At 42.0% G+C, this 24621-nt stretch overlaps 1 protein-coding gene across 1 annotated transcript in view; it reads right to left on the bottom strand.

The window, feature by feature from the left end:
- Positions 1 to 4904: 4904 nt before the first annotated feature.
- PTGR2 (prostaglandin reductase 2) overlaps positions 4905 to 24621 on the bottom strand; it is a 28485-nt gene continuing 8768 nt past the window's right edge. Inside the window, exons 3-10 of the mRNA XM_075280864.1 lie at positions 19057 to 19175; positions 15697 to 15888; positions 14475 to 14645; positions 13710 to 13919; positions 12490 to 12611; positions 12021 to 12108; positions 9975 to 10014; positions 4905 to 5113 (exon numbers count right to left, since the gene is read on the bottom strand). Of these exons, the coding sequence (XP_075136965.1) occupies positions 5049 to 5113; positions 9975 to 10014; positions 12021 to 12108; positions 12490 to 12611; positions 13710 to 13919; positions 14475 to 14645; positions 15697 to 15888; positions 19057 to 19175 (1007 nt within the window). The 3' untranslated portion in view covers positions 4905 to 5048. The remainder of the gene's footprint in view (positions 5114 to 9974; positions 10015 to 12020; positions 12109 to 12489; positions 12612 to 13709; positions 13920 to 14474; positions 14646 to 15696; positions 15889 to 19056; positions 19176 to 24621) is intronic.

Raw genomic sequence — 24621 nt, 5'->3', positions numbered from 1 at the left:
ATTAAGAACAAATATACTACCGCGCATGTAAAAAACTGCCGAGATGATCCCAAGCTACACTATGGATGTAATGCTGCAGGCTGGGTCTAAGAAACTGGGCATATATCCAAATACTAAGATAATAACAAACTAATATATATATATATATATATATTATACTCTATATATATATTATATATATATATATTATATATATATATTTATACTCTATGGGGGAAAAATGCTCGTTTCAGGGGTAGGCAACATTCGATCAAATTGAACTTACCAAGTCCACGAGTGAGGGTCGGGCTGGATTCTCCGAGAAGTCTTCTCCGTGCAGCGTCCCCGCGGCGTCTTCCGGCTCTGAATTCACTCTGCCAGGCATGGGGCCTGGGCAGAGCCGACTGCGCATGCCCGCACTACAAGAAAATGGCCGCTTACAGTCAAAGTGGCCATTTTCTTGTAGCGCGGGCATGCGCAGTCGGCTCTGCCCAGGCCCCATGCCTGGCAGAGTGAATTCAGAGCCGGAAGACGCCGCAGGGACGCTGTGCGGAGAAGACTTCTAAAGGTAGGAGAACAACCAGCGTTGATTGGCCGACTGTATAGCATTCGGCCAATTAACGCTGGTTCTGCATCGAATTTTTCCATTCGAATAGCGAGTAGTATTCGATAGAGTACGAGTATTTCGAATACCGTAGTATTCGATCGAATACCTACTCAATCAAATACTACTCGCTCATCTCTACTGAAGACTCCTCAAAAAAAAAAATTATATTTCATATCCATTGGCTAACACAGTAGAAAGATATTTTTCCACTTTGTGTAAATGAAGTTTACAAGCAATTCCAATGTGCTGTAAGTGATACAAATGCCTTATGCATTGTGTGTATATATCATGGGAAATAGCTGGAGATCCCAGAATAATAATACTGTAATCATAGATCATCCATGCAGCACACAGTATATGAAGAATACATATTTATATATCAGTATCGGTCGCGTGTATGTCACATATGTTTTATACAGTATCTGAACTTGGAAAGTTTATTTTTCTTTGTTGCTAAAAGTGGACTTGAAGTTCTGAATGAAGTATATGAAACCAAATTTATTGGTGACTGTTGTTGCTTAGTGCCTGAGCACGCTTACATTTGTATGGCACCATTTACTTTTATTATTGGGAAATGTTTCTCTGGAATCTTCTTGAGGTTTCAGTAAGATATTCATGGTCTGGAAATAAGGCTTAGGCTTGTTTTGTTTTTTCTCTTTCTTGGACTTTACTGTGAATATGTTGAAACTCACATTTGAAATGCAGATATTTTTGTGCTGCTATAGATAAAATGTGCTGAAAAAAAAAACCCTCAAATGCCCTAACAGAAACAAGACGACACTGCACACTCTTCCCCTAAAAGCAGTCGTCCAGGACTAGATAGTCATGGCTTCTTTATTCTAAAAACGGTGCCAAGCCTGCCCACAGTCTGTGTTCAGTATTGTAGATCTGCCACATTCACATTAAAGAAACTGCATTAGCCAAGTCCAAGTCATGAACAGGTGTGGTACGGTTTCTGGAAGAAAGCACCCATTTTCCTTTAAAGGGTTTCAATCATTAAAATGCTATTTTTTTTCTCCCTAACACGTAGGAATAGCCTTAAGAAAGGCTATTCTTCTCTGCACCGCCGTTCAGTAGAAATCCTGGTTTTCTTCTGTATGCAAATGAGTTCTCTCGCAGCACTGGGGGTGTCTCCAATGTTGCGAGAGAACTCTCCAGCGCCGCCTCTATCTTCATCTGGAACGGCCTCTCCCTGTGGCCATTTTGAATCCCTTTAACAACTGTTTAGGGCACAACTAAATAGTTTACGTTGGTGCCACTGATGATGGCAAATCGGCCTCAAAACTGCTACATAATGTATGATGGATGTAGGGAGAATAGAGTATTGTCTTCCAAGCATCACGTGTTACTTTAAGCCGGTGAAATTATTACTTTACATGATCACTTCCTGCAGAAATGACAAATCAGTCCATCCTAACAGGTGTCGGCAGAAGGCAATATTGGCGCTACATACAGTGTTCATAGATGTAACATTTGGGTGCTGAGCAAGCCTTTAGTCAGGTAAGCTGCTAATAATCTCCCAGGCAGTACAAACATATGGTAAGGGAACATAGACACCCAGTCCAAGACCACTTTAGGCTAAGGACTCACTTTGCAGGGGTTTTTTGTGTCAAATCCAGAATTTAATTCAACCAAAGGTAAAAGTATAAGGGTTTCCTTTTTATAGTTCCCATTATTTTTCAAACCACTCTTGACTTTGGTTCAGAAACGGCAGCAAAATCTGCAACAAAAAAGCTTTCCTGCAGTTGGGGCCTCAGGCAGAGGCCCCACATTGTAGAAACACCACTTTTACTGTTGTGTTTTCTTTAGGCAAATACAGCTTCATGCGAATGCCACGCCTATATTGTGTTTAAAACCGCAGCGTGCAAACGCTGCGATTTTCAAAACAGGCGTGGATTTGGAAATCGCAGCATGTTAATTATATCTACGGAAATGCCGGCAGCTTCCCCGTAGGTATAATTGTGACGGAAAGTTTGGAGGAATACTTTCTGTTTAAAAGCGCTGTAGGAAGAACCACAATGTGTTTCTGCCGCGGTTTTTCCCGCAGCACTTTAGCGCTGCAGATCGTCCAGTGGGGCCTTAGTCTTAAGGTGGTTTTAGTATTATCACAATCCCTGTGCTTCTTGCGGCTCTACCAGACTTGGCTCACCATGGCTGATTTTGTTTGGGCATTTTAGCCGTAATAGAGTTGCTAAAATTGGCTCCTATTGTGGTTGTCTAGAAGCTCCCATTTCTGTATTTATTCTACAGTAGAGCCAAGGCAAGAAATCTTGCTGTATTTAAAAGGGAAGCCATTATTGCTATGTCCATATGAGATGTACACAAAGTGGGATAGCTGTTGGTGGAGTCACCAAATATTAGCCACATGCTGCAATGAAAACCTGCAATTTTCAACCCACAGCTGTTTTATGTAGCAGTTTTACCTGCAGATCAGAAATGTCTGAAGGAAACATGGTACATTTCTGTTTTTTCTATATCATAAAATTGCATTGTACACAACTGTATACCTCATTTATTCCCCGTGATCTATGCTGGTTATTAATGTGCATTGTACACCCATTTCGCTTCATGTATTTAAACCGATGCTGAGAACATAATGGTTACTATTTTGGGTTTTATCATTATGCACTTATTTATACAGATGATCTATTAATATAAAATTCTGTATTTTTTTTTCAAATCCAAATAAAAAAAATTCATTTTTTTTGTCTGTTATATTTTCCAAAAAGGACCAACTCTGTGTCCATGACCAAGTCACAGTGTTAGTCAGTAGTTGTAGGTTATAGAACAGCAGAACCTAAGCAGACCTCACGAAACTAATTTATATACACTAGTGGCCAAAATTGTGGACATGTTTGTGAATTGAGATATTTCTATGGTTTTGCTAGGTCTTTAATGTTTTTTAGTCTATGTATGTTTACTGTGTGGAGGGTTATAAACTTTGAAGATATCAGAAAAATTTCTTTAGTTTCGTGTCTTTTTGGACAGGTATGTGAATTTCTTCATTTTAGTTAAACATTAATGATTAGATATTGCTAAACGTTTTACTTTGTTATGCTGTTTTAAATAAAGTTTTATATCAATATTGATTGTTACAACAGCTGAGCTCCCAGCGTGTTCCTGACGTCTAAAATTCAATGAAAACAATGCACCGTGTCCACAATTTTGGCCACTAGTGTATATATATAATATATATATTATGTGTGTGTCTCTCTATATCTATTTTGTTGTGTTCACGCATAGAAACAGTCCAGTTCTGCGGTTTCTCCCACATTGATAGCCTTCCATGTATTACGGACTCCACGACTGAGCAAATTCTTCTAAGAATGAAAAGCACACAGATATAAATGACTACATAATGAATATAAGTGCTACAGAATCTTTCCCCACCAGACTCCTCTTATTGTAGAACCTGCTGCTTGCAGATCAGACAGCCTTTTCATGATGGAAAGTTCTCTTTTAGGCTAAGGCTCCATGTAGTTGGCCGCAGCAAAGAAAGAACTGTGGGAAAAACTGTGGTGGAAACAGTTTTCATCACAAGTTTTACCCCTGTGACTGAGTTGGTTGTCAGCCTTACAAAGGTTGGAAACCATGCTGAACCCAGCAGTGTTTGAGACTTGTTCCAACCCTCTCTACTGCCTTGGTAGCTTTCTCCTCTAACCACAGGATAGAGAATAAGTGTGTGAATGGAGTAGTAGTGACCATGTTTGCCCACTGCTACGATGGGTAACTCCTATAGTACTACTGAAGATTGTTACCCCACAGAATTGAACAAGATCATTGGTCATTCATATGAAGAATTCAGGGGAAAGCTCAGGCCTACGTTCTTGTGATCACAGGTGGTCCAGCATTTATCTTCCAACCTTTCTTTTACGTACTTGATAGTACAGAAGGGTTAATAAGTTGTGCGTGTGAATATTTGACCCATCAGTCCCAATGTTTAGTTAGTCAGGCACAGAACATTACCAGTAGTTTTCATTCCTCCCTCTTCCAGGCATCGAATCTTCGAAGCGTTTAACCACTTAGTGTTCGGCCGATTACATGCATTCCTATACCGGAGAGGTATTCGACGAATACTATTTGCTCAACACTATTCCTTTCTAATGTAAGGACTGTAGCAAACAACACTTCATAGCTTATCTTGCTGGGAGGGAGAGTGACACACGGAGGGAATTTTGTGGTTCTGATATTTCCAGAGCATACAAGGCCAGAAATATGCCGTAGGACAAAGTAATAAAATACTGTAAACTCAAATGCTTTTCAGTGCACATTGTAAATGAAGATATTTACAAGTAATGACTATGCCATGATGTGGGCTTTAATATAAAAGTAATGTTCAGTAGGCCTCAGGTGACAATGACATCTGCAATCAATTCTACATGACATTAATATTGTTAATCTATTATCGGCTGGGCCCAGCCTTATTAAAATAATGACATCTACATTTATTACAATGGAAGATTCAACCAGAAATTTCTACAATCTGTTTCCCTATATTTCCACCTTTCATCATGGACACAAAAGCACCTGCAAGAGAAAAAATAATAAATTATTACACAAGCAAGGGTTTATGGACAGCTAAAGGTTTGGCCATAGGTCTGGATCTTCAATACTTGTTACATTTGTAAATATAAAGTAGAAAAAGGTGATTCACGTCCTATCAATCTTGTACTGTCACTGACATAGAAAATGACGTAACTGCAGCAGTAGCCACAATATTTAGTAAATATACTGCACAGCAAATTTTGCACCTATTTAGCAGCATGAACTAGCTGGGGTCTGTGCTACAGGCTGCACTAGGGTGCTAAATATTACCAAAAAAAAAAAAAAAAATATATATATATATATATATATATATATATATATATATAAAATATGTTATTATAAAGGCTTTAAAGAGGCTCTATCAGCAAAATCATGCTAATAGAGCCCCACATATGTGTGTATAGCCTTTAAAAAGGCTATTCAGGCACCGTAAATGTTATATTAACCCCCGGTCCCGTTTTTAAATAACAGCATAAAAACATATATACAAATCTTACCGAACGTGCTTCTGTCTTCTTGGAGCGACGCCTTCTGGTCTCTTCTGCCGGCTTCCTATTGGTCTTCTTCCGGCTTGAGGTCTTCAAATCTCGCGCCTGCGTAGTAGCGCTTCCCTCGGGATCGCTACTGCGCAGGCTCACTCGCCATTTTACTTAATGGCAGTTCGCGAGCGTACAGTACGCTCGTGTAGTTCTACGGGGACTGGCAAGTGAGCCTGTGCAGTAGTGCTTCGGAGTGAAGCGCTACTACGCCGGTGCGGGATTTGAAGACAAGAAGCCAGAAGAAGACATGGAACCAGAGAGCGTAACTACAAGAACACAGAAGAGGCAGGCGTGCCCGAAGATGATGTAGCATCGTGCATCCCCGTCCATGGTGCACGTTCCGTAAGATTAGCATATATGTTTTAATGCTTTTATTTAAAAACGGGACTGGGGGTCAATATAACATTTACGGCGCCTGAATAGCCTTTTTAAAGGCTATTCACGCATATGTGGGGCTCTATTAGCATAATTTTGCTGATAGAGCCCCTTTAAGGGGTTGTCCAGGCAAAAAAGGACAACCCTTTTAATATTTAAATCAGCTGGGGGCAATGAAGAAAATAGAAATAATATTCATACTTGCCTGTCCCCATTGATCTGGTGTCCTCCCGTACCTCCTGACTCCTCTGCTCCAGCAGGTTTCTTCCGGAGTTGTGCTGTAGCTGCCGATTGGCCTCAATGGTTATGTGATTGCTAAGGCCAATCAGTGGCCTCAGCAGGTCTCAGGAAGAGGACCCATGATGTCACAGGTAGTGACATTCAGACCCTTCACTGGTTGGCCTCATTAGTGACGTGACTGCTGAGGCCAAAAAGAGACTTCAGCACATGTCTGGAAGAGACCTGCCCGAGCAGAAGAACTGGGAAGAGCAATAGGGACAGGTGAGTATGCATTTTTTTTTCACTGCCCCCAGCTATTTGAAAATTAAAGGGGTTGTTCAGGCAATAATGGACAACCCTTTTAACGTTTAATTCGCTTTTTCCAGAATAGCACTGGTTGGCCTATAAGACTCATTACACCTACTTAGTCCACTCCCTATAGGAAAACAGATATCCTGCAGATCATGTCTCATTATTAACTCACAGATTATCACTTACAGTCTCATATACAGTCTTTATAATGCCAATTTCATGCTACAATCCATATAAAAACAACTTTTATCCAATATGTCAGTAACTTCTGATGTGTCCCTACATCCCTATCCTGGTCCATGTACTCTGGCAGGCACTCCCTGTCTCTCCTCTTTTACCACTTCTATCCCCAGAAAGATGCCTACAGGTGTCCATCACAGCGGAAAGACTCAGAGGGCCCTTTATCTGATGCTAGTGGTCACTCCTTGACGCCAAAAGAACTCAACCTACCAAATAAGTTCTTTTATATGGACTGTAGCATTATAAAGACGGCATAGGAAACCTCAAAAGATGACCTGTAATGTAATAATAACAGTGTGAATGGTGAACTTCAGCTGTCAGTTTCCTTTTAAAGGGATTTTCTGGGTTATATATACTGATGACCAATACCAAAAACAAGGCATGAATATGTGATTGGTGGGAGTCCTTGATGTCAGACCTTCATCAATCAGCTGTTACAAGAGGCCACAGCGTTTTGGGTGAGCACTGCAGCTTCTGTACATATCAGAGGGGCTGCGCTCAGCCCCATTTACTTGAACGCTGCTGTACCATGTGACCAATGAACGTGATGCCATCAGCACAGAGAAGATGCCGCAGTGCTCTCACCTCTTTAAACAGTTGATCTAAGGGGGTCAGACACTCATCGCATACATATTGATGACCTATCCTAAGTCCTGGAAATCCCCGTTAAAACTAAGACAGATTTGGACTTCACTATGTACATTAAGCTTTAGGCCAGTTTCACAAAAGCCAAATATGGCCACAAATCCCTGGCTGACCCAAACAAGCAGTATTCTGTTACTATGGGTCATTAGACATTAGGGCAGACCTATAATTTGCAGGCATGTTACATTTGTGAATCTGCAAACACTAAAGCCTAAATTTTTATAGCAAGGACAAGTTTCTATACATCAGTTTCTGCTGAATCATATATGGGTGCAGGAAATAAATGATCTGGCTATATAGTGCTTGGCGCCTGACTCAGCCATAGTGTGCTGCTCATGCATCAGTCATCACTGTTGTGGCAACAATTCCACATGGATACCTCACTTCTTCATGATCTCTCACTTCAACTAAAATATAGATTAGATATTCTCGCCCCCACGCCATGCTGTCTGTCAGAACAGTTCTGTTACTGAAACATTTCAGATTTTTCATTTCTTGGGAATAATCTAGAAGGCGGCTGCAGACAGAGTGTTTTTGGCAGGGTTTACCCAATATGATAATTTTATCAGCAAACTGTCTAAAGAGATGTCCGAGTCACTGACAAGGTTCACTGACAGCGCTTCTAATCTCATTTAAAGGGATAGACTAAAAAAACCTAATGAATCATAAGTAAAGCTGAAATAGGTATGGCATCTTCATAAGTGCAAGTGTTAGCCCCTAACTTTACAATTTCCAGCATGCCATGATAATATTCATGCTCAGAGATGTACAGGGTGATCCAAAGGTATACGGACATCTGAATCAATGCAAAAAGGTGGTTGGAAATACCATCTTGTGTGTGGCATGTTTTGCTAAGGAGAACAGGGAAAATCTGTATAGACCAGTGTCCAATATGGTGGCCATTTTGAACGTTGCTCTCTTGGAACAAAGTCAATTTTTTCAGATGAGAAGGGGTATGTGACATTTATATCTGATAAAGAAACAAATACATATATACCTAACAATAGGCCACACACAGGATGGCGTTGTTAGATCACCCTGTACATTGACAACAGTTAAAGACCACTATCCTAAAGTGAAATGGAATGGTTAAATGGAAGCAGGGCACAAAAGAGAGCTATATACAATGGTCTATACCAGTGATGGCGAACCTTTTGGAGACCGAGTGCCCAAACTGCAACCCAAAACCCACTAATTTATTGCAAAGTACCAACACAGCATTTTAACCTTAATACTCTGCAGGTCCACAACTGTGGACAATTACAGACCCGCAAAATACGGTCATGTGAATGGAGCTTTACAGAGCTTTAAATAATATAAACAAATTTGTACTGAAGGTAAATGTTTGAATTTGGCATATTCTTGAACAATTAATGTTCACTATTTACATCGCACTGGATCTGTTTTATTGACCGTGCAATGTTATTACAGTCTGTACTAATATCACATATATGCTATAAAACAGATACTCTGTGATATAAATAGTGAGGGGACCCCGGACAGTACAATATGCCCCACAGTGGCCCCCACACAGTACAATATGCTCCACAATGGCCCCCACACAGTACAATATGCTCCACAGTGGTCTCCACAAAGTATAATCTGCTGGAAAGTGGCCCCCCATACAGTATAATCTGTTCCACGGGTCTATACTTTGATTTCAAGTTATAGACTCTCAATGTTGACTGTAATGCATAAAATTCTGCAAGAAAGTCACCAGAAAATTAACTTATCCATTGTTTCCAGCTACAAGTGCATAGCTCTTCTGAATGAGTAAATACTAAATTACTGTATATATACCAGATCCTTATAGAACTATTAGCTCATAAATCTCCAAATCGGATACGGTTAACAGTATACTCTTAGCCTGTTATAGGGTATTATTATGTTCTAGAGAACAAAATCAATTGGACGGGTTGGATTTATTGATCTTAATATTGAGCCTAATTTTTTTTCTATGGCTACTTCACTGGTCCTCCTCTTACAGCAGTCTCTTCCCTGGTCCCCTATACTGTATGGGGGACCCGTGAGGAGTCCATTATATTGTGTGTGAGCAGTAATGGGGGCTAATCCTGAGGGGAGGGACATTAAGGAGGATAATAATCCCTTTAAGGCCAAGACACTTTTGCATATCTGTTTTTTCCTCCCCACCATCCAAGAGCCATAAGCTTTTGTTTTTTTGGTTTTTTTTGTCCACTGTGACTTCTTACTCTACAAGTCCTGCTTGTAGAACTTTCTCTCCTCATTTTTCAAGCGGATTCGGAGGCGGAAAACCAGCAGACCTAGCCCAAGCCTTGGCCCAAACCATATCTCTTGCGTTCAGTTGTACGGTTTACAATGGTTTTCTAAATGTAGGCTCCAGGATTAGGCATCTGTATGCCTGTATGGTTAACTACAGTATATCTCTCTGACAACTAGTTATCTTATACTATTGCCTGCTTGTGATCAATTTTTAAAATAAGTCAGACAAACCCTTAATTTTTATTGTATTTTTTTTTTTTTTTTTTTTTTACCTGCTGTGTTCTCAATTCCATGTACAACAGTCTCTTTAACCTGCACAGAAGACATGAGAAAACAGTCCTATATTAAAATGTAAGCAGAAACAAAGAGCACCAGTGAGACTGAAATTGGATCATGTGATTTCTGTTCCTCTTCACATTATCTCCAGAACAGCTTGGTAACGCTCAGTTACTGTGCAGAACAGATTCAGCGTTACATAATATATTAAGGGGACAGGGAGTGTGTACTGGGGAAAATACAACACTGGGAATCTCACTGTTTAAACCATGTAGAAAAAAAGAATACCATGGCCATGCCGACTCTCAGTGTCATTCCACTCCTAGCCATAATCTACGCAACTACCGAATTCAGTATGGCACAGAGCGGTGGTGTGCTATGTGGCCAAGAACCACCTGGTAAAACCGCATGCTGTAGTAACACAATTTTTTTTGCCACACAGTTTATACAGGTGGGGTATTTAAAAGGATCCTATCATTAAAACTCAATTTTTTGTCCCTAACACGTAGGAATAATCTTGAGAATGGCTATTAGTCTCTTACCTTTAGAGGTCTTCTCTGGGCCGGCGTTCTGTAGAAATCCCGGTTTTGTTCAGTATGCAAATGAGTTCTCTCGCAGCACTGGGGGCGGTCCCCAGTGCTCAAACAGCACTGGGGACGTCCCCAATGCTGCGAGAGAACTATCCAGCGCTGCCTCTATCTTCTTCTGGAACGGCCTCTCTTCGCGTCTTCTTCCGGTGCTGGGGGTCAAACTTCTAGGCCTTGGGCAGCCGACTGCGCGTGCCTGTCGGCCACAAGCGGCCATTTTCTTGTGGCCGGCGGACATGTGCAGTCTGCTTTGCCCGAGGCCTAGAAGTTTGAAGCCAGCGCCGAAAGAAGACGCTCAGAGAGGCCGTTCCAGAAGAGGATGGAGGCAGCGCTGGAGAGTTCTCTCGCAGCATTGGGGACGCCCCCAGTGCTGTTTGAGCACTGGGGACCGCCCCCAGTGCTGCAAGAGAACGCATTTGGATACCGACAAAAAACGGAATTTATACTGAACGGCGGCCCAGAAAAGACATCTAAAGGTAGGAGACGAATAGCCTTTCTTAAGGCTATTCCTACATGTTAGGGACAAAAAAAAAATTGTTTTAATGATAGGATCCCTTTAAGAAGTAGTGTCTTCAGCAGCATAGTAGGGACAAATCCTGACCATATAATTGGTCCTGCCAATTGCCCTGAAGTCCAATGAATATATGAAGTGACCAGCGAATGTCTATATAAACTAGCCAGCAGGGACAGATGCTCATGCCCTGACATTTTTAAAGGGGTTTTCTGGCCTTTGGATATTGATAACATATTTTTAAGAAAGGATCCTAAGAATGCCATCACTCATCTAAGGAGACTTGACATGTTTGTAAGTCTGACTCAGTTTTCTAAAGTATTTTACACTGAAATATTAGAAAAACTGATGGCACAGCTGAGCCCATTGTTCTAAATGAGAAGCATCTGTTTCCGTTCTTTACTGAAAAAGTATCTGGCATTTACGCTAGCCATATTTTAAAGCCACCAATCTTGCCTGAAGGTGAATTGCATGCAATGTTGCATGAGGTACTGCCAAATGTGGAGAAAAACAATTCTCACTCCTAAAAACAGTATAAGGGCTTCTTCACGCAGAGTTTTTTGACAGCAGGTTTTGATGCAGAATCCGCATCAAAATCTGCTGCCAAAAAGGGCTCCCATTGACTTCGCCGCTCGCTTCTTTTTTCTGCTAACCAGTAACGGAAAAATAAGTGATATGCCCATTCTTCCCGTGGATTACGCGGCTGAGTCAGCCGCAGCGTGAGACTCTCTCCCGATTAGGTCCATTCATTCGGGCCTAATCTGGAGCGGCATCCCATCACGGCTAGCCGCGTGGAATCTTCACACACGGAATGCAAATTCTGCTGTGTGAACATACCCTAAGAGCAAACCCTTCAGGACACCAGTGAAAGACCCAGGGAAGGAACCTCAAATATTTTTTCATGGTCTACATATTGATAGATGAAAACCTTTTCTCGGACTTACCTTCAATTTTCCTTCCCTCAACCACAGACTGAGCTGCTGAATACCCATTTCATGTTGATCTGCGTAATTCAAGACCATAAATCTTTCCCTGTCAAAAATTCACATAAACATTTTAACTATCTACATATTTGCATTGTTCACATATTTTTACTTGCCATTAAAAAAAGCGCAACATAAAATGTCTCTTTCTTAAATTTTTATTCTGTTTGAAGAAACAAAAATAAATATGTAACAAAATAAAGTGGCAACATGTGTATGTTATGTATAGCTGTAGGTTAGGTTTCATGTACACGGGCATTTTGCAAGCAGTGTCTTCCGTGTCTGTTCTGATGGATTTCAATAGGACCTGCTCAAAAAATACTAGCGCAGAATATCGGAAGTCACTGTCGTCTACATGAAGCCTAAAGCTGTAACACACCGCCAGATGGTAAAATGAAAATGGATTCTTATTCCATAGAAAACCACCAACCTTGTGATGTTGCGCTCTTTCAAAGTGGCTGCTGTCTGCGGATGGAGAGGAGGTGGATAAGGAACATCCTTGTTGTATTGTGAGATCTGACCACATAAAATGATATGGCTGTTCTCCGTCATCTACTTTCAAAAACAAATATATTTTTGTTCTTTGGTTACATAATAGTATGTCATCTACCAACCAACTAGACAACACACGCAGTATAATGCTCCTTATTGCCCCTATACACAATACAATGCTCCTTATTACATCCCTATATACAGTATAATAGCCCTTATTGCCCCTATACACCATATAATGCCCATTAGTGGCCCTCTACACAGTGTAATGTCCCAATATAAGTTCCCCACATGGTAGGTTGCCCCTTTTGCCCCCTTCCCCACAGAGTATAAAACCCATTAGTTCCCCACACATTAGATTGTATCACTGTGGCTTGTGCTTTATTTCGGATGATCTCTCTGCCCCTGTTCTTGGAGCCTCCATCACCTGCACAAAACAATACCGTCCATAGCTTGGCAGTGAATGGTGGTCCATATGACTGTATTGTTGACTGAGCCTTCTCTATAGTAGCACACCATGCTCTGCAAGCTAATAAAGGAGCGGTGGAGGAGGCTGAGTGATGTGCACAGTCACATGGTTCTCCCTTCACCACCAAGCTATGGAGATCGGTGCCTGCAGGTGCCAGAGGCGGCTCCTCACCGGTCCATGGCTTGTGACTTGTATTGTAGTTTACACCAATGAGAATGAGCAGATGAAGTGGCATGGCGCTGTTTTTTAGAAAATATTTTTTGGTGATGTCAGGAGAACGAAGGATTGGACATACTGAATTTTATCATACCCGATCATTTGTTCTCACAGGAGATAAGCCACTCTTAGAGATATGTTGGCAGTGGCTTCCTCTCATCTACCTATGGAAAACACAAGCACCCACAGGAGCTGGGAGGATTTCTGCCACCGGATAGCGCATTCAGCTGTCGGCTATTGAAAGTGCTTTGGCACCTTTAGGCTTCAGCAATTTTATGATAGTGGCTAATAAGGACGATAAAGGAACCCCATGAAGCTCAGGCCCACTCAATGGGATCTTGGCTAAAATACCAGATGTAGAACATAGACAAGATTGTCAAATGACGTTAATCTTATTAAACAGGCATTTCACATTTATTAATAACAGGAAAAATAAGACCGTACTTCATGACATTAAAATACGGAATTATTACCTGAGTAATAACAACATCGCTGACCTCTCCTCCAACATTGTCAAAGTACACATCCACTCCGCCAGGACAGCATTCTCTTAACTTATCTGCAAGATCCTTCTCCTTGTAATTCACTGCAGCATCAAAACCCAAGTCTGAGGTCAATACTGAACACTTTTCATCTGTCCCACAAATTCCAACAATGCGGGAACAGCCGAGAAATCGTCCAATCTACGGAACATGTGTTAAATAAATGTGTTATATTTAATAGAGTTAAAGAAAATTTATCATTCTCATAGATTGTAAGCTCTTGCGAGCAGGGCCCACAAACCCATTGAGCGAACTGACTTATTACTCATAAATGTCTCATTTTATCTGTACTTTTTTTAACAACACGATTTGTAAAGTGCTGCGGAATATGTTGGCGCTATATAAATAAAATGTATTATTACTGTCATTACGTTCGCCCAGCCTTATCGCAGTAAAATACGGCTGCATTTGACCATCTGTGTTATGACCTCAAGACCGGGATCTGCGCAGGATTTCAATGAACCAAACTTAGATTACCATAAATTCCATAGATTGTTGGAATAGAAGGGGTACAGGTCTTGCAACCATTATGTGGATGCTAAAATGCAGTATTAGAATAAGATTTATATAATAAATCTTAGGGTTTGTAGTCAATATAACATGCTAGGCTCAGGGAGACTTATCTAATAAGGACACATGTTACATGTTAGCCTATGGAAGCCATAGATGACTGTCTTTCGCCTCTATATCACATACCTGACCAGCCAATGATCCACAAGCTCCAGCAGCGCCGCTAATAACCATCGTCTGGTTAGCGCCAGGAATCACATGACCTTTCTCTTTCACACCAAGAAAAGAAGTCAAACCAGTTAATCCGACTGCTCCCAGAAAATGTGACAGGTGCCCGTCCACAAGACTAGGGTCCAGCTTTTAGAAATAAAATGGTAACATTTGAAAGTTAAACAGACACTTTGGATTTGGATTTTTGCATTAATTATTGGATTAAAAATATTAATGCTTTTCCCCAAAAACATCTTAGCCTCTAGTGATATAAATGTTCTAAACTACTGTGTGAAAGCCATCACAAGGTCATTGTCCAAACTACGGGCCTGTGCACACAATGTAACGCGGCATTGATTCTGACACGTAAACTCGTGTAAGAATCAAGCGCTGCAAAACAGAATCCCATTGAGTTCAATGGGTTCCGTTTTACGTGCACTACATATTAAAATAAATGGGAGGCTTTTTAACCCATTGATTTCAATGTGTTACGCTCGAGTTTACGTGTCAGAATCAACGCCACGTAACATTGTGTGCACGGGCCTTTAAGAAAAACTATATGGGTTTATTCACTGGTCTGTTTTTTGACCAACTGTGTGAACAGTCTATAGAAAAATAGGACGTCCTATTTTGGGCCAGTCTCACAAATCCCCTAGATACAAAATGGACATGAAAAACGTCAGTTTTATCTGTTTTTCATGGCCAATTTTCTTGCATGGTTGTCTGAACAATGCCTTAGGGTCCATTCACACGGAGGAAGTTGGTGCAGATTCTGGAGCGAAACTCACGTCAGAATCAGCGCTGAAAAATAAGCCTCCCATTGATTTCAATGGGTTCTGCGCAGAAAACAGAACCCATTGAAGTCAATGGGAGTCTTTTTTTTTTTTTTTTTTTTTCAGTGCGGATTCCACGCCAGAACCAGCACTAACTTCCTCCGTGTGAATGGACCCTTAGGGTGGATTCAATTAAAGCATATTTGTTACCGATATCTCTGCAACTATCCCATTTATCTGAAACCCACCCAGATGAATGGAACTAATTTTCTGACATAGATATATCTGCCAAAAATCTGTACATGTGAATCTACGATAAGACACTCTGGGATATGAACTCCTCTACAACACTAGACCACCATGGATATCAGCCTCTTCTCCACCCTATAACTACTATATGTTATACTCATTTGTACACAAGTTACCTTTGACAGAGCGTTCCCTTCCAATACACATTTTGTCTGCCAGGGCCAGTTGAAACTTGTGACAATATCCCCAGGTTTAATGTTGGTGTGCCTACTTTGCTCCACCACGCCAATACCACCACTGTCCAGTACTTCTGAGACTTTCCATGACTGGAGATAATCAGCACCTGCGTCTTCATTCATGCGGCAACGCTGGAAAAATAAACAAGTAAATTATCCAACCTAGACAGCCAATTCACAATAACTGTTTCAGGTTTCCTTCACACGTCAACATAGTGGCCATCTCTGGTACTCCCATTGAGGTGAATGGAAGCAGAGGCACGTCTCCATCCACCAGGGGGTTTTCCTGCAGCTGCATTCACAGTGGGGTTATAACACCCGATGGGAGTCTCTGCAATCAGATTCCCAGGGATCAGCCTCTTATCCTCTATCCTATGAACAGAGGATGTATATGTTTTGTGGCATAATCACTTTAAGGCTGAGGCCCCACATTGCGGAAATGCAGCTTTTTTTGTTGCACATTTTGCTGTGGTTTTTTGAGCCAAAGCAAAGAATGGCTACAAAGGGAATGGGAAATATATAGGAAGTTGTTATACTTCTCCCATCTGCCCAATCCACTCCGGCCTTGGCTCAAAAAACCGCAACAAAATCTGCAACAAAAAAAGCTGCATTTCCGCACGGGACAATATGCAGCGCTAAAGTGCTGTGGGAAAAACCATGGCGGGAACGCATAGTGGTTCTTCTGCAGTGCTTTAAACAGAAAGTTCATAGAGTTTTCCTCCAAGGACTTTCTGTTACAATTATATCTATGGGGAAGCCGCCAGCGTTTTCGAAGATATAATTGACATGCTGCAATTTCCAAACCCGCAAAGTCGGCATGGGATTTGCATAAATCCCATCCACTCTGCAAGTACTGTAAAGCGCAGCGATTTTACCAGCGGTGTTTCCGGCCTGTAGGGCCCCAACCTAAAAGTCTTTTTAAATGGGCTGAAAATTTGTTTAGCTGACAGCTAGTCCTACTTCCTTCTCCATACACATGCACACTAAGCCAAGCCAAGCATGTATATGTTTTCAATAGAGGGAAGAAGTAAGCTGTTGCCAGACACTCTGGTACATCAAGTAAATGACTAATCCTTATATACGCGGAGCATTTTTATCAGCTTTGTGAAGAAAAAAAACTGTGTTGGATACAAATCTCATCTGGTTGTTTGTGTTGAGATTTTACCATCTGCTTTTTTCATTACGACATGAAATCCTTATTATTAAACGGCCAAATTACTGTCTGTGTACTGAAAAAGATAAAGACTATGAGATTAAAGAACTGTCCACAGCACCAAAGGGAGATTTTTCTGCGCCCAGTCTCATAACACATGAAAAGCCCATCTGTGAGGTTTACGTGCTAGTGAGGGAACGGCTTAAGAAAAGCCATAGACTGTACGGTATTGTATCCAGCAGCAGCAAATAATTGGGCATGCTGGATCTCTACATTCCCAATCTTTCTTTTCACCAACATCTGACACCAGGAGTGAAGCGAGAGGCCCCCATTCATATTAGGCATCAGGTTCAGCTGATTTATCTAATGTGCATGACCAATTTTATCTTCCTAGTCAATGACCGCACAGATCTTTCTAGTGCAGTTCCCAGGCATTATGTAGGGTCCTTATGGTAGTTGTTGGTTGATGCAGTGGCGTAACTAGGAATGGCGGGGCCCCGTAGCGAACTTTTGACATGCCCCCCCCCCAACCGACACCGACACTGAAGACCTCGACCGACCCCCTCCTCCGCACTCTATTATGTCCCTTAGTAAGCCCTGCACACAGTATTATCTCCATTAGTGGCCCCTGCACACAGTATTATACCCCATAGTGTCCCCTGCACACAGTATTATACCCCATAGTGGCCCCTGCACACAGTATTATACCCATTAGTGGCCCCTGCACACAGTATTATCCTCCATAGTGGCCCCTGCATACAGTATTATGTCCATTAGTGGACCCTGCACACAGTATTATGTCCATTAGTGGACCCTGCACACAGTATTATCCTCCATAGTGGCTCCTGCACACAGTATTATACCCCATAGTGGCCCCTGCATACAGTATTATGTCCCTTAGTGGCCCCTGCACACAGTATTATACCCATTAGTGGCCCCTGCACACACTATTATGTCCCCATAGTGGCACCTGCACACAGTATTATGTCCAGGATCGGCAAGTAAATAGGGCCCGTAATGGCCAATTTAAAAAAAAACAACAAAAAAAAACGCAACGGTAGCGGCTGTCACCGGGCCCCCTAATGGCCCGGGCCCTGTGGCAGCCACCTCCGCTGCCTCTATGGTAGTAACGCCCCTGATTTGATGCCATAAACATTATACACATAGTTATTAGGGTTCAGAAAAATTGTACGGCGTTGGTCCAGGAGGATAAAAGCCCCAAATGAGGTGGAAGACAACGACCCCATATCAGAGGAAAAGAAAGAAAAAAAGAATATATCACTGGATCCACATCTTATCTCGCATATATCATTTGGAATTCGATTACCATGTTGAATCATTTTCTAATTCTTGTGTTTTGTTTGACAATTCCTGAAGCAGTCAGATGTAAATGAAGTTACTTCACACATAAGGAAGTGAAAATTTGCTGCATATGTAACACAGTCTCATGGGGATGTTAATGCTAGTCAGTAACAAGTCCGCCTTTTCTTATGCAAAACCCGAGACATTTCTTCCTGCTTTATTTCTCTACAAAAAACAAATGCTTTTCAAGATTGTTCAGTTCGGAGTATACAGAACGCCCATGCAATGTATTTTTGTGGCGGCAACCATTATATGGCTATTCTCTTCTTGCCACTTTAATGTTACATGGAAATCTTTCTTCTTCTGACAATTTTTAGGTGGACACTGTAATGGAGTCTACACAGCGCAGATGTGATCTTAGCCTTACCCTTGGTTCACATCTGCGTTTGGTAATCCGTTTGGGAAGTCCGCATGGGGAACCCCTGAACGGACTACCGAACGCATTTGCAATCAGTGTGCAGTAAAAGCACACGGACCCCATAGACTATAATGGGGTCTGTGTGCTTTCCGTGTGCTGCCCACATGAATCATGCGGAGAGGAAAGTAGACTGTGAAGTACTTTCCTCTCTGTATGTTCCCTGCGGAGATCTCATGGCAAGCACATGGACCCCATTATAATCTATGGGGTCCGTGTGCTTTCAGTGCACACCACTTGCAAATGCTTTCTGTAGTCTGTTCAGGGGGGTCCCCATGCGGACTCCCCCGAACGGATTACCGACACAGATGTGAATGAAGATTTAGTCTGCTATTTCGACATTTCTGTGCATAAAAGAAGCACAGCTCACCAGGTACGGATCCACAGAAATGTACAAGGTTTGGGTTAAGACTTGTCCATCCATGAGCTCCTCTGAAAGATCTGTTTCCTCCAGACGGAAGTTTTCATTTCTTGGCTCTCCATCATTTCCTGAATAAGAACACATAAAAAGACTGTGTATTAGTTTACATTCATAGCACCATTGGGCTGTGAAGAGAAGGTTCACTTGTAGTTATGCAGATTTCACTCAAAACATCTGTGCTCCTTAACTACCAGCTTAAAACTAAAAAACGCAACAGAAAAAAAAAAAAACACTAAAATATACAAACTGCAACCTAAGGCATAGTAATGGCAAATTCACCCCAAAATACAAAATTCAATGTCCAAAGACAGAATTGCCATAATAATAATACAAGCTTTATTAAAGAGATACAATAAAAAAACATGAATTAAACAAAAACATACAACAAGTAAAACAGGAGGAACCAATACTTCAAAATGGTATGTAAAAATCACATAGCAATAATTATATTGGACATTCAAGCAGGGCTGAAAGTACAAAGAGTAAACATACTGGCAACATCAAAGGCTATATAGGTATATATATATTATATAGTTAGTATATATATGTATATAAAGTGCATAAAAGCAGCAAGAAATGTAGCCAAGACATGTAGTGATGATGAAAGTACAAACAAACCCAGTACATGGAAAGACTGTATCAAATCATAAGAAAGACATACCATGAACAGACCAATAGCCCTGACGAAGCCATTGGTTGGCAAAACGCGCGTCGGGGACGTCTGTTCATGGTATGTCTTTCTTATGATTTGATACTCACAGTCTTTCCATGTATTGGGTTTGTTTGTACTTTCATCATTACTACATGTCTTGGCTACATTTCTTGTTGCTTTTATGCACTTTATATACCTATATATATACCTATATAGCCTTTGATGTTGCCACTATGCTTACTCTTTGTACTCTCAGCCCTGCTTGAATGTCCAACATAATTATTGCTATGTGATTTTTACATACCATTTTGGAAGTATTGGTTCCTCCTGTTTAAGGGCTCGTTCACATCTGCGTTGTGAACTCCGTAGTTCAGGTTTCCGTTTCCTGCCTAAAACAGAAGCAGGAGACAGAAACCTGCAGGAGTCTCTCTCACCCATTCATTTGAATGGGTGAGAGAGATGTCCGGCCGTGAGCGGCGGTGAGCGTTTTATGCTCTCTGCCGCGAAACCGGGTTTTATAATCCGGACACAGTCATACATGCAGTACTCTGTGTCCGAATAAAAAAATCCGGTTTCGCGGCGGAGAGCATAAAACGCTCACCGCCGCTCACGCCCGGACCCGGTCTGAGCTTTCCGACTTCTGGCATGCAGAAGACGGAAAGCTCAGAACGGAAAGAAGAACGCTGGTGTGAACCTAGTGTTACTTGTTGCATGTTTTTGTTTAATTCATGTTTTTTATTGTATCTCTTTAATAAAGCTTGTATTATTTTTATGACAATTCTGTCTTTGGACATTGAATTTTGTTAGAAAAAAAAAACACCGCAAACAATGCGTTTTTTTCTGTAGCATTTTTAATGTCGATTGTTTGCAGTGTTTTTACTTCCCCTTTTAAATATATGGGGAAAACTCTTGCTAAATTTACTGTGTTCTTTAGAGTGCTGCTTTTCCACAGCTGTTTTTTTTTCTTCTACAATGTGTGGATGAGATACAGAAAAATCTCATTCACTTTGCTGGTACTGTAAAATGCAGTGGTTTTTCAGCATTAAGGACATGTACAAGTCCTTCCTAAGGGTAAGGTCCCATGGGATGATACACAGCACTAAAGCGCTGCGGAAAAAAACATGGCAGGAACACATCGCAGTTCTTCCCGCAGCGCTTTGAACAGAAAGTTCACAGAGTTTTCCTCTTTTTGTTACCATTATGTCTACAGGAAAGCCACCAGTGTTTCCATAGATATAATTGACACTGCGATTTCCAAAACTGCGCTGGTTTTGAAAACTACAGCGTGTCCACGCTGCAGTTTTAAAAGCAAAGTGGGCATGGGATTCACATGAATCTCAACCACTTTGCAGTTACTGTATAATGCCGCGATTTTTCCCGCGGCGTTTCCGGACAGTGGGGCCTCCGCTTTATATTTCCCATTCCACTTGAAGCCAAAATCTGCAATAAAAACTCCAGCATTCAGTAGACCTTTCAGCTCTCCTGGGGTCGTTTCTAGTAAAAACTTACATATTCTATTAAATAAATCTTGGAACATCTTTTATAAAAACGCTACATTGATATGCTCCTCTTTTATTCCTCCTGGAAATGAAAGAACTGAGAAATGTATTTATCTATTTTGCTTACTCATATAACGCCATCATATTCCACAGCACTTTACAGAGATATTGTCAACATTGTTGCAAGTAGGGCTCACAATCTAAATTTTCTATTAGTATATCTGAGTGTGGGAGGAAACCAGAGAACCCCATAGAAACCCACGCAAACATGAGGAGAACATACAAACTCCTCGTTGATGTTGTCCTTGTCGGTTTTTAGACCTAGGATTCCAGCGCTGCAAGTCAACAGTGCTAACCACTGAGCCACCTCTGTAGTCCCCAAGGTGAGAAATGTCTTCCAAGAAAAAAAATAAAAAAAAACCTCAAGAACTGTTATTCCTTGTAAGAACTGTTATAAGAGATCGTACAGAGTTTTACTAAAACATTGAGCTGACCGGTAATATTTCCTCTGCATATACTCCCAGTGAGACATCTGCCCCTCTTTTACACCCTGAGCTGAGCAGCCATGAATATCTCTTTTCACCATGTACAACGTGTGTCACACAGGTGGTTTATCTATCCAAGGTGCTAATTCTAAACTGTACGCACAACGCATCAACTGTGACCGGCTTAGACTTAAAATACACCATGACTACACATTAGCCCAAGCCAAAGGGCACTCAAAAGTTTCAATGAGGTTTGGCACTTGTCCCTAGTACTCACATATTTGCCTGCTTTTCCTTTATTAAGATGGCATTTAGGGTTTTTTTTTGTTCTTAATAATTGATATCAAATTGCATAAATAAAACTCCCATAATATAGGTGTAAAGAACCACTTTACATGTAAATGCAAGTAAATTTCAGCCTGCATTGGCACTGTAGCCTTGCAACGCTGGAATCCTGAGTTTGAATCCAGCCAAGGACAACATCCACAAGGAATCTGTATGTTCTCCCTGTATTTGCGTGGGTTTCCTCCAGGTATGTAGATTGTTGGCCCTACTTGGGACAATATTGACAATATCTGTGAATCTGTATACTAAATAAATACCAAATTATCTTGGGAGGATGAATTTTCTGCAGCTAGGTTAGGCCTAGGGGAGCTGTAGTTTCCAATGGCACAGCTGCCACTGCAGTGGTACATTGAGTGGAGGGGCCACAATGTCCCCAATCTGGCCCTCCATATCATTCACACATCACTAATATCAGTCATCAAGGTTTCGCCAGATTCTTTTAAGAGTCTATTATGGACACTAAGCAGAACACCTATTATTTTTTACTAGACATCACTGAAGTTGACACCGTGGCTTTTGCATTACAGGGGGAATTATATCCAGTATTAGTTGGGAGAATAAAGGCCAGCATATATGGATTTGGGGTCACAAGTTCCATGGGATATTTCCCCACAATGGGAAAAATTGAGGCTGATCCTATTATTGGCAAAATGGGTAGATTCACAAGATTTTTTGTCAGGACCCACCAGGCAAGTCCGTGGCAGAAAAATTTCCTACTACCATTCACTCATTAGAATCTGCCCAAAGATTGAGCAGGATACATCTTATATCTGCTAGCAGAAACTGAGGCATCAGTGTCCTAATGAAATGAACGCAAGGCAGAATTATTGCAGCAATCCCACTATGTGAAACTAGCCTTAGGATTATGTGTATCCTGATGCATTTGCCTTAGCACCAAAATGCTTGCTTTATCTGGTAGCCTTGATAGCCCAAACGATTGCTCTGGAGTTCAATAACTGTTTATGCCTTGTAATGCTAGCAGCGTTACTGCAGGCAAAAGAATAATGTAAAATCCAATAATCAGTTAATGTGACTCAATAGGAATGAGTAAGAAGGCACCAAGCCATTCTCAGCAGGGGTCATTGTGAATGATGACTAAATCCAGCCAAGTCAATGTCACTGTATACAGCTAAGCAGCAATAGCAGAGACTTAGCAAGAAGACTTTAGATTTTACTTTACTTTCATGAAGGAATGCCCCTTGTTATCCTGGGTAATGTTGTACCACTTTGTTACAAATGCCAAATTCCTTAGCTTCCTCTCCAAGCTGAGATTTTGTGACATTGTGGATTTTGGCATCACCAAGCCACCACTAGGGAGAGCAAGCTATAAGCAAAAACTAATTTCTGTAGCACTAAACTAAATTTATTACATTAAAGTATCCTCAGCAGAACGAGCATACACGCTGCCTGGCTAGGTATCGGTATGAGACTGCCTAAAAGATGCCAAATACATTGTTCCATTCTTATGGTGGACACAGAACCCCTTCCTTGTGATCTGCAGGGTTGCAAGCATTCAGACTGCCACCAGTAAAACACTTATCTAGTGAATTGTTAAAAATCTGGTCCATAATACTGGGATGAATACTGAGCAATATATTGTGATCTGTAGCAAACATTGCTGAAAGGGAGTCTATCACCTTCTCCGAATATATTCAACTGTCACCACCATCTTACAGTGCCCATTACAGCAATAAACAAAATAGCTTTGTTATGTATGTCACTTTTGTAGATTTGGAGAAAAAGATCTTTGACACTTTATGCAATTGAGGTAGTTAGTGCACTGGGGGTGTGCCTTCAGCCCTGGGAGCATTGTGGGCAGGCCATCAGCCCTAAGAGCACTGGGGTGGGCCTTCAGCCCTGGTAGCACTGTGGGCGGGCCATCAGCCCTAGGAGCACTGGGGCGGGCCTTTAGCCCTGGGAGCACTGGGGCGGGCCTTCAGCCCTAGGAGCACTGGGGAGGGCCTTCAGCCCTAGGAGCACTGGGGAGGGCCTTCAGCCCTAGGAGCACTGTGGGCAGGCCATCAGCCCTAAGAGCACTGGGGTGGGCCTTCAGCCCTGGTAGCACTGTGGGCGGGCCATCAGCCCTAGGAGCACTGGGGCGGGCCTTCAGCCCTAGGAGCACTGGGGAGGGCCTTCAGCCCTAGGAGCACTGGGGAGGGCCTTCAGCTTTGGGAGCATTGTGGGCAGGCCATCAGCCCTAAGAGCACTGGGGTGGGCCTTCAGCCCTGGTAGCACTGTGGGCGGGCCATCAGCCCTAGGAGCACTGGGGCGGGCCTTTAGCCCTGGGAGCAATGGGGTGGGCCTTCAGCCCTAGGAGCATTGTGGGTGGGCCATCAGCCCTAGGAGCACTAGGGCGGGCCTTCAGCCTTGGGAGCACTGTGGGCAGGCCATTAGCCCTAGGAGCACTGGGGCGGGCCTTTAGCCCTGGGAGCACTGGGGCGGGCCTTCAGCCCTGGGAGCACCGCTCAAGTAGAATGGATGATGCCGTAACAGTGGAAGGATCAACTCTCACTGAACGGTGTATGCAGACAGG

Source organism: Leptodactylus fuscus, chromosome 7 (genome assembly GCF_031893055.1).
Source record: "Leptodactylus fuscus isolate aLepFus1 chromosome 7, aLepFus1.hap2, whole genome shotgun sequence".
Classification (NCBI taxonomy): domain Eukaryota; kingdom Metazoa; phylum Chordata; class Amphibia; order Anura; family Leptodactylidae; genus Leptodactylus; species Leptodactylus fuscus.
This window is presented reverse-complemented; position numbering and strand designations above follow the sequence as displayed.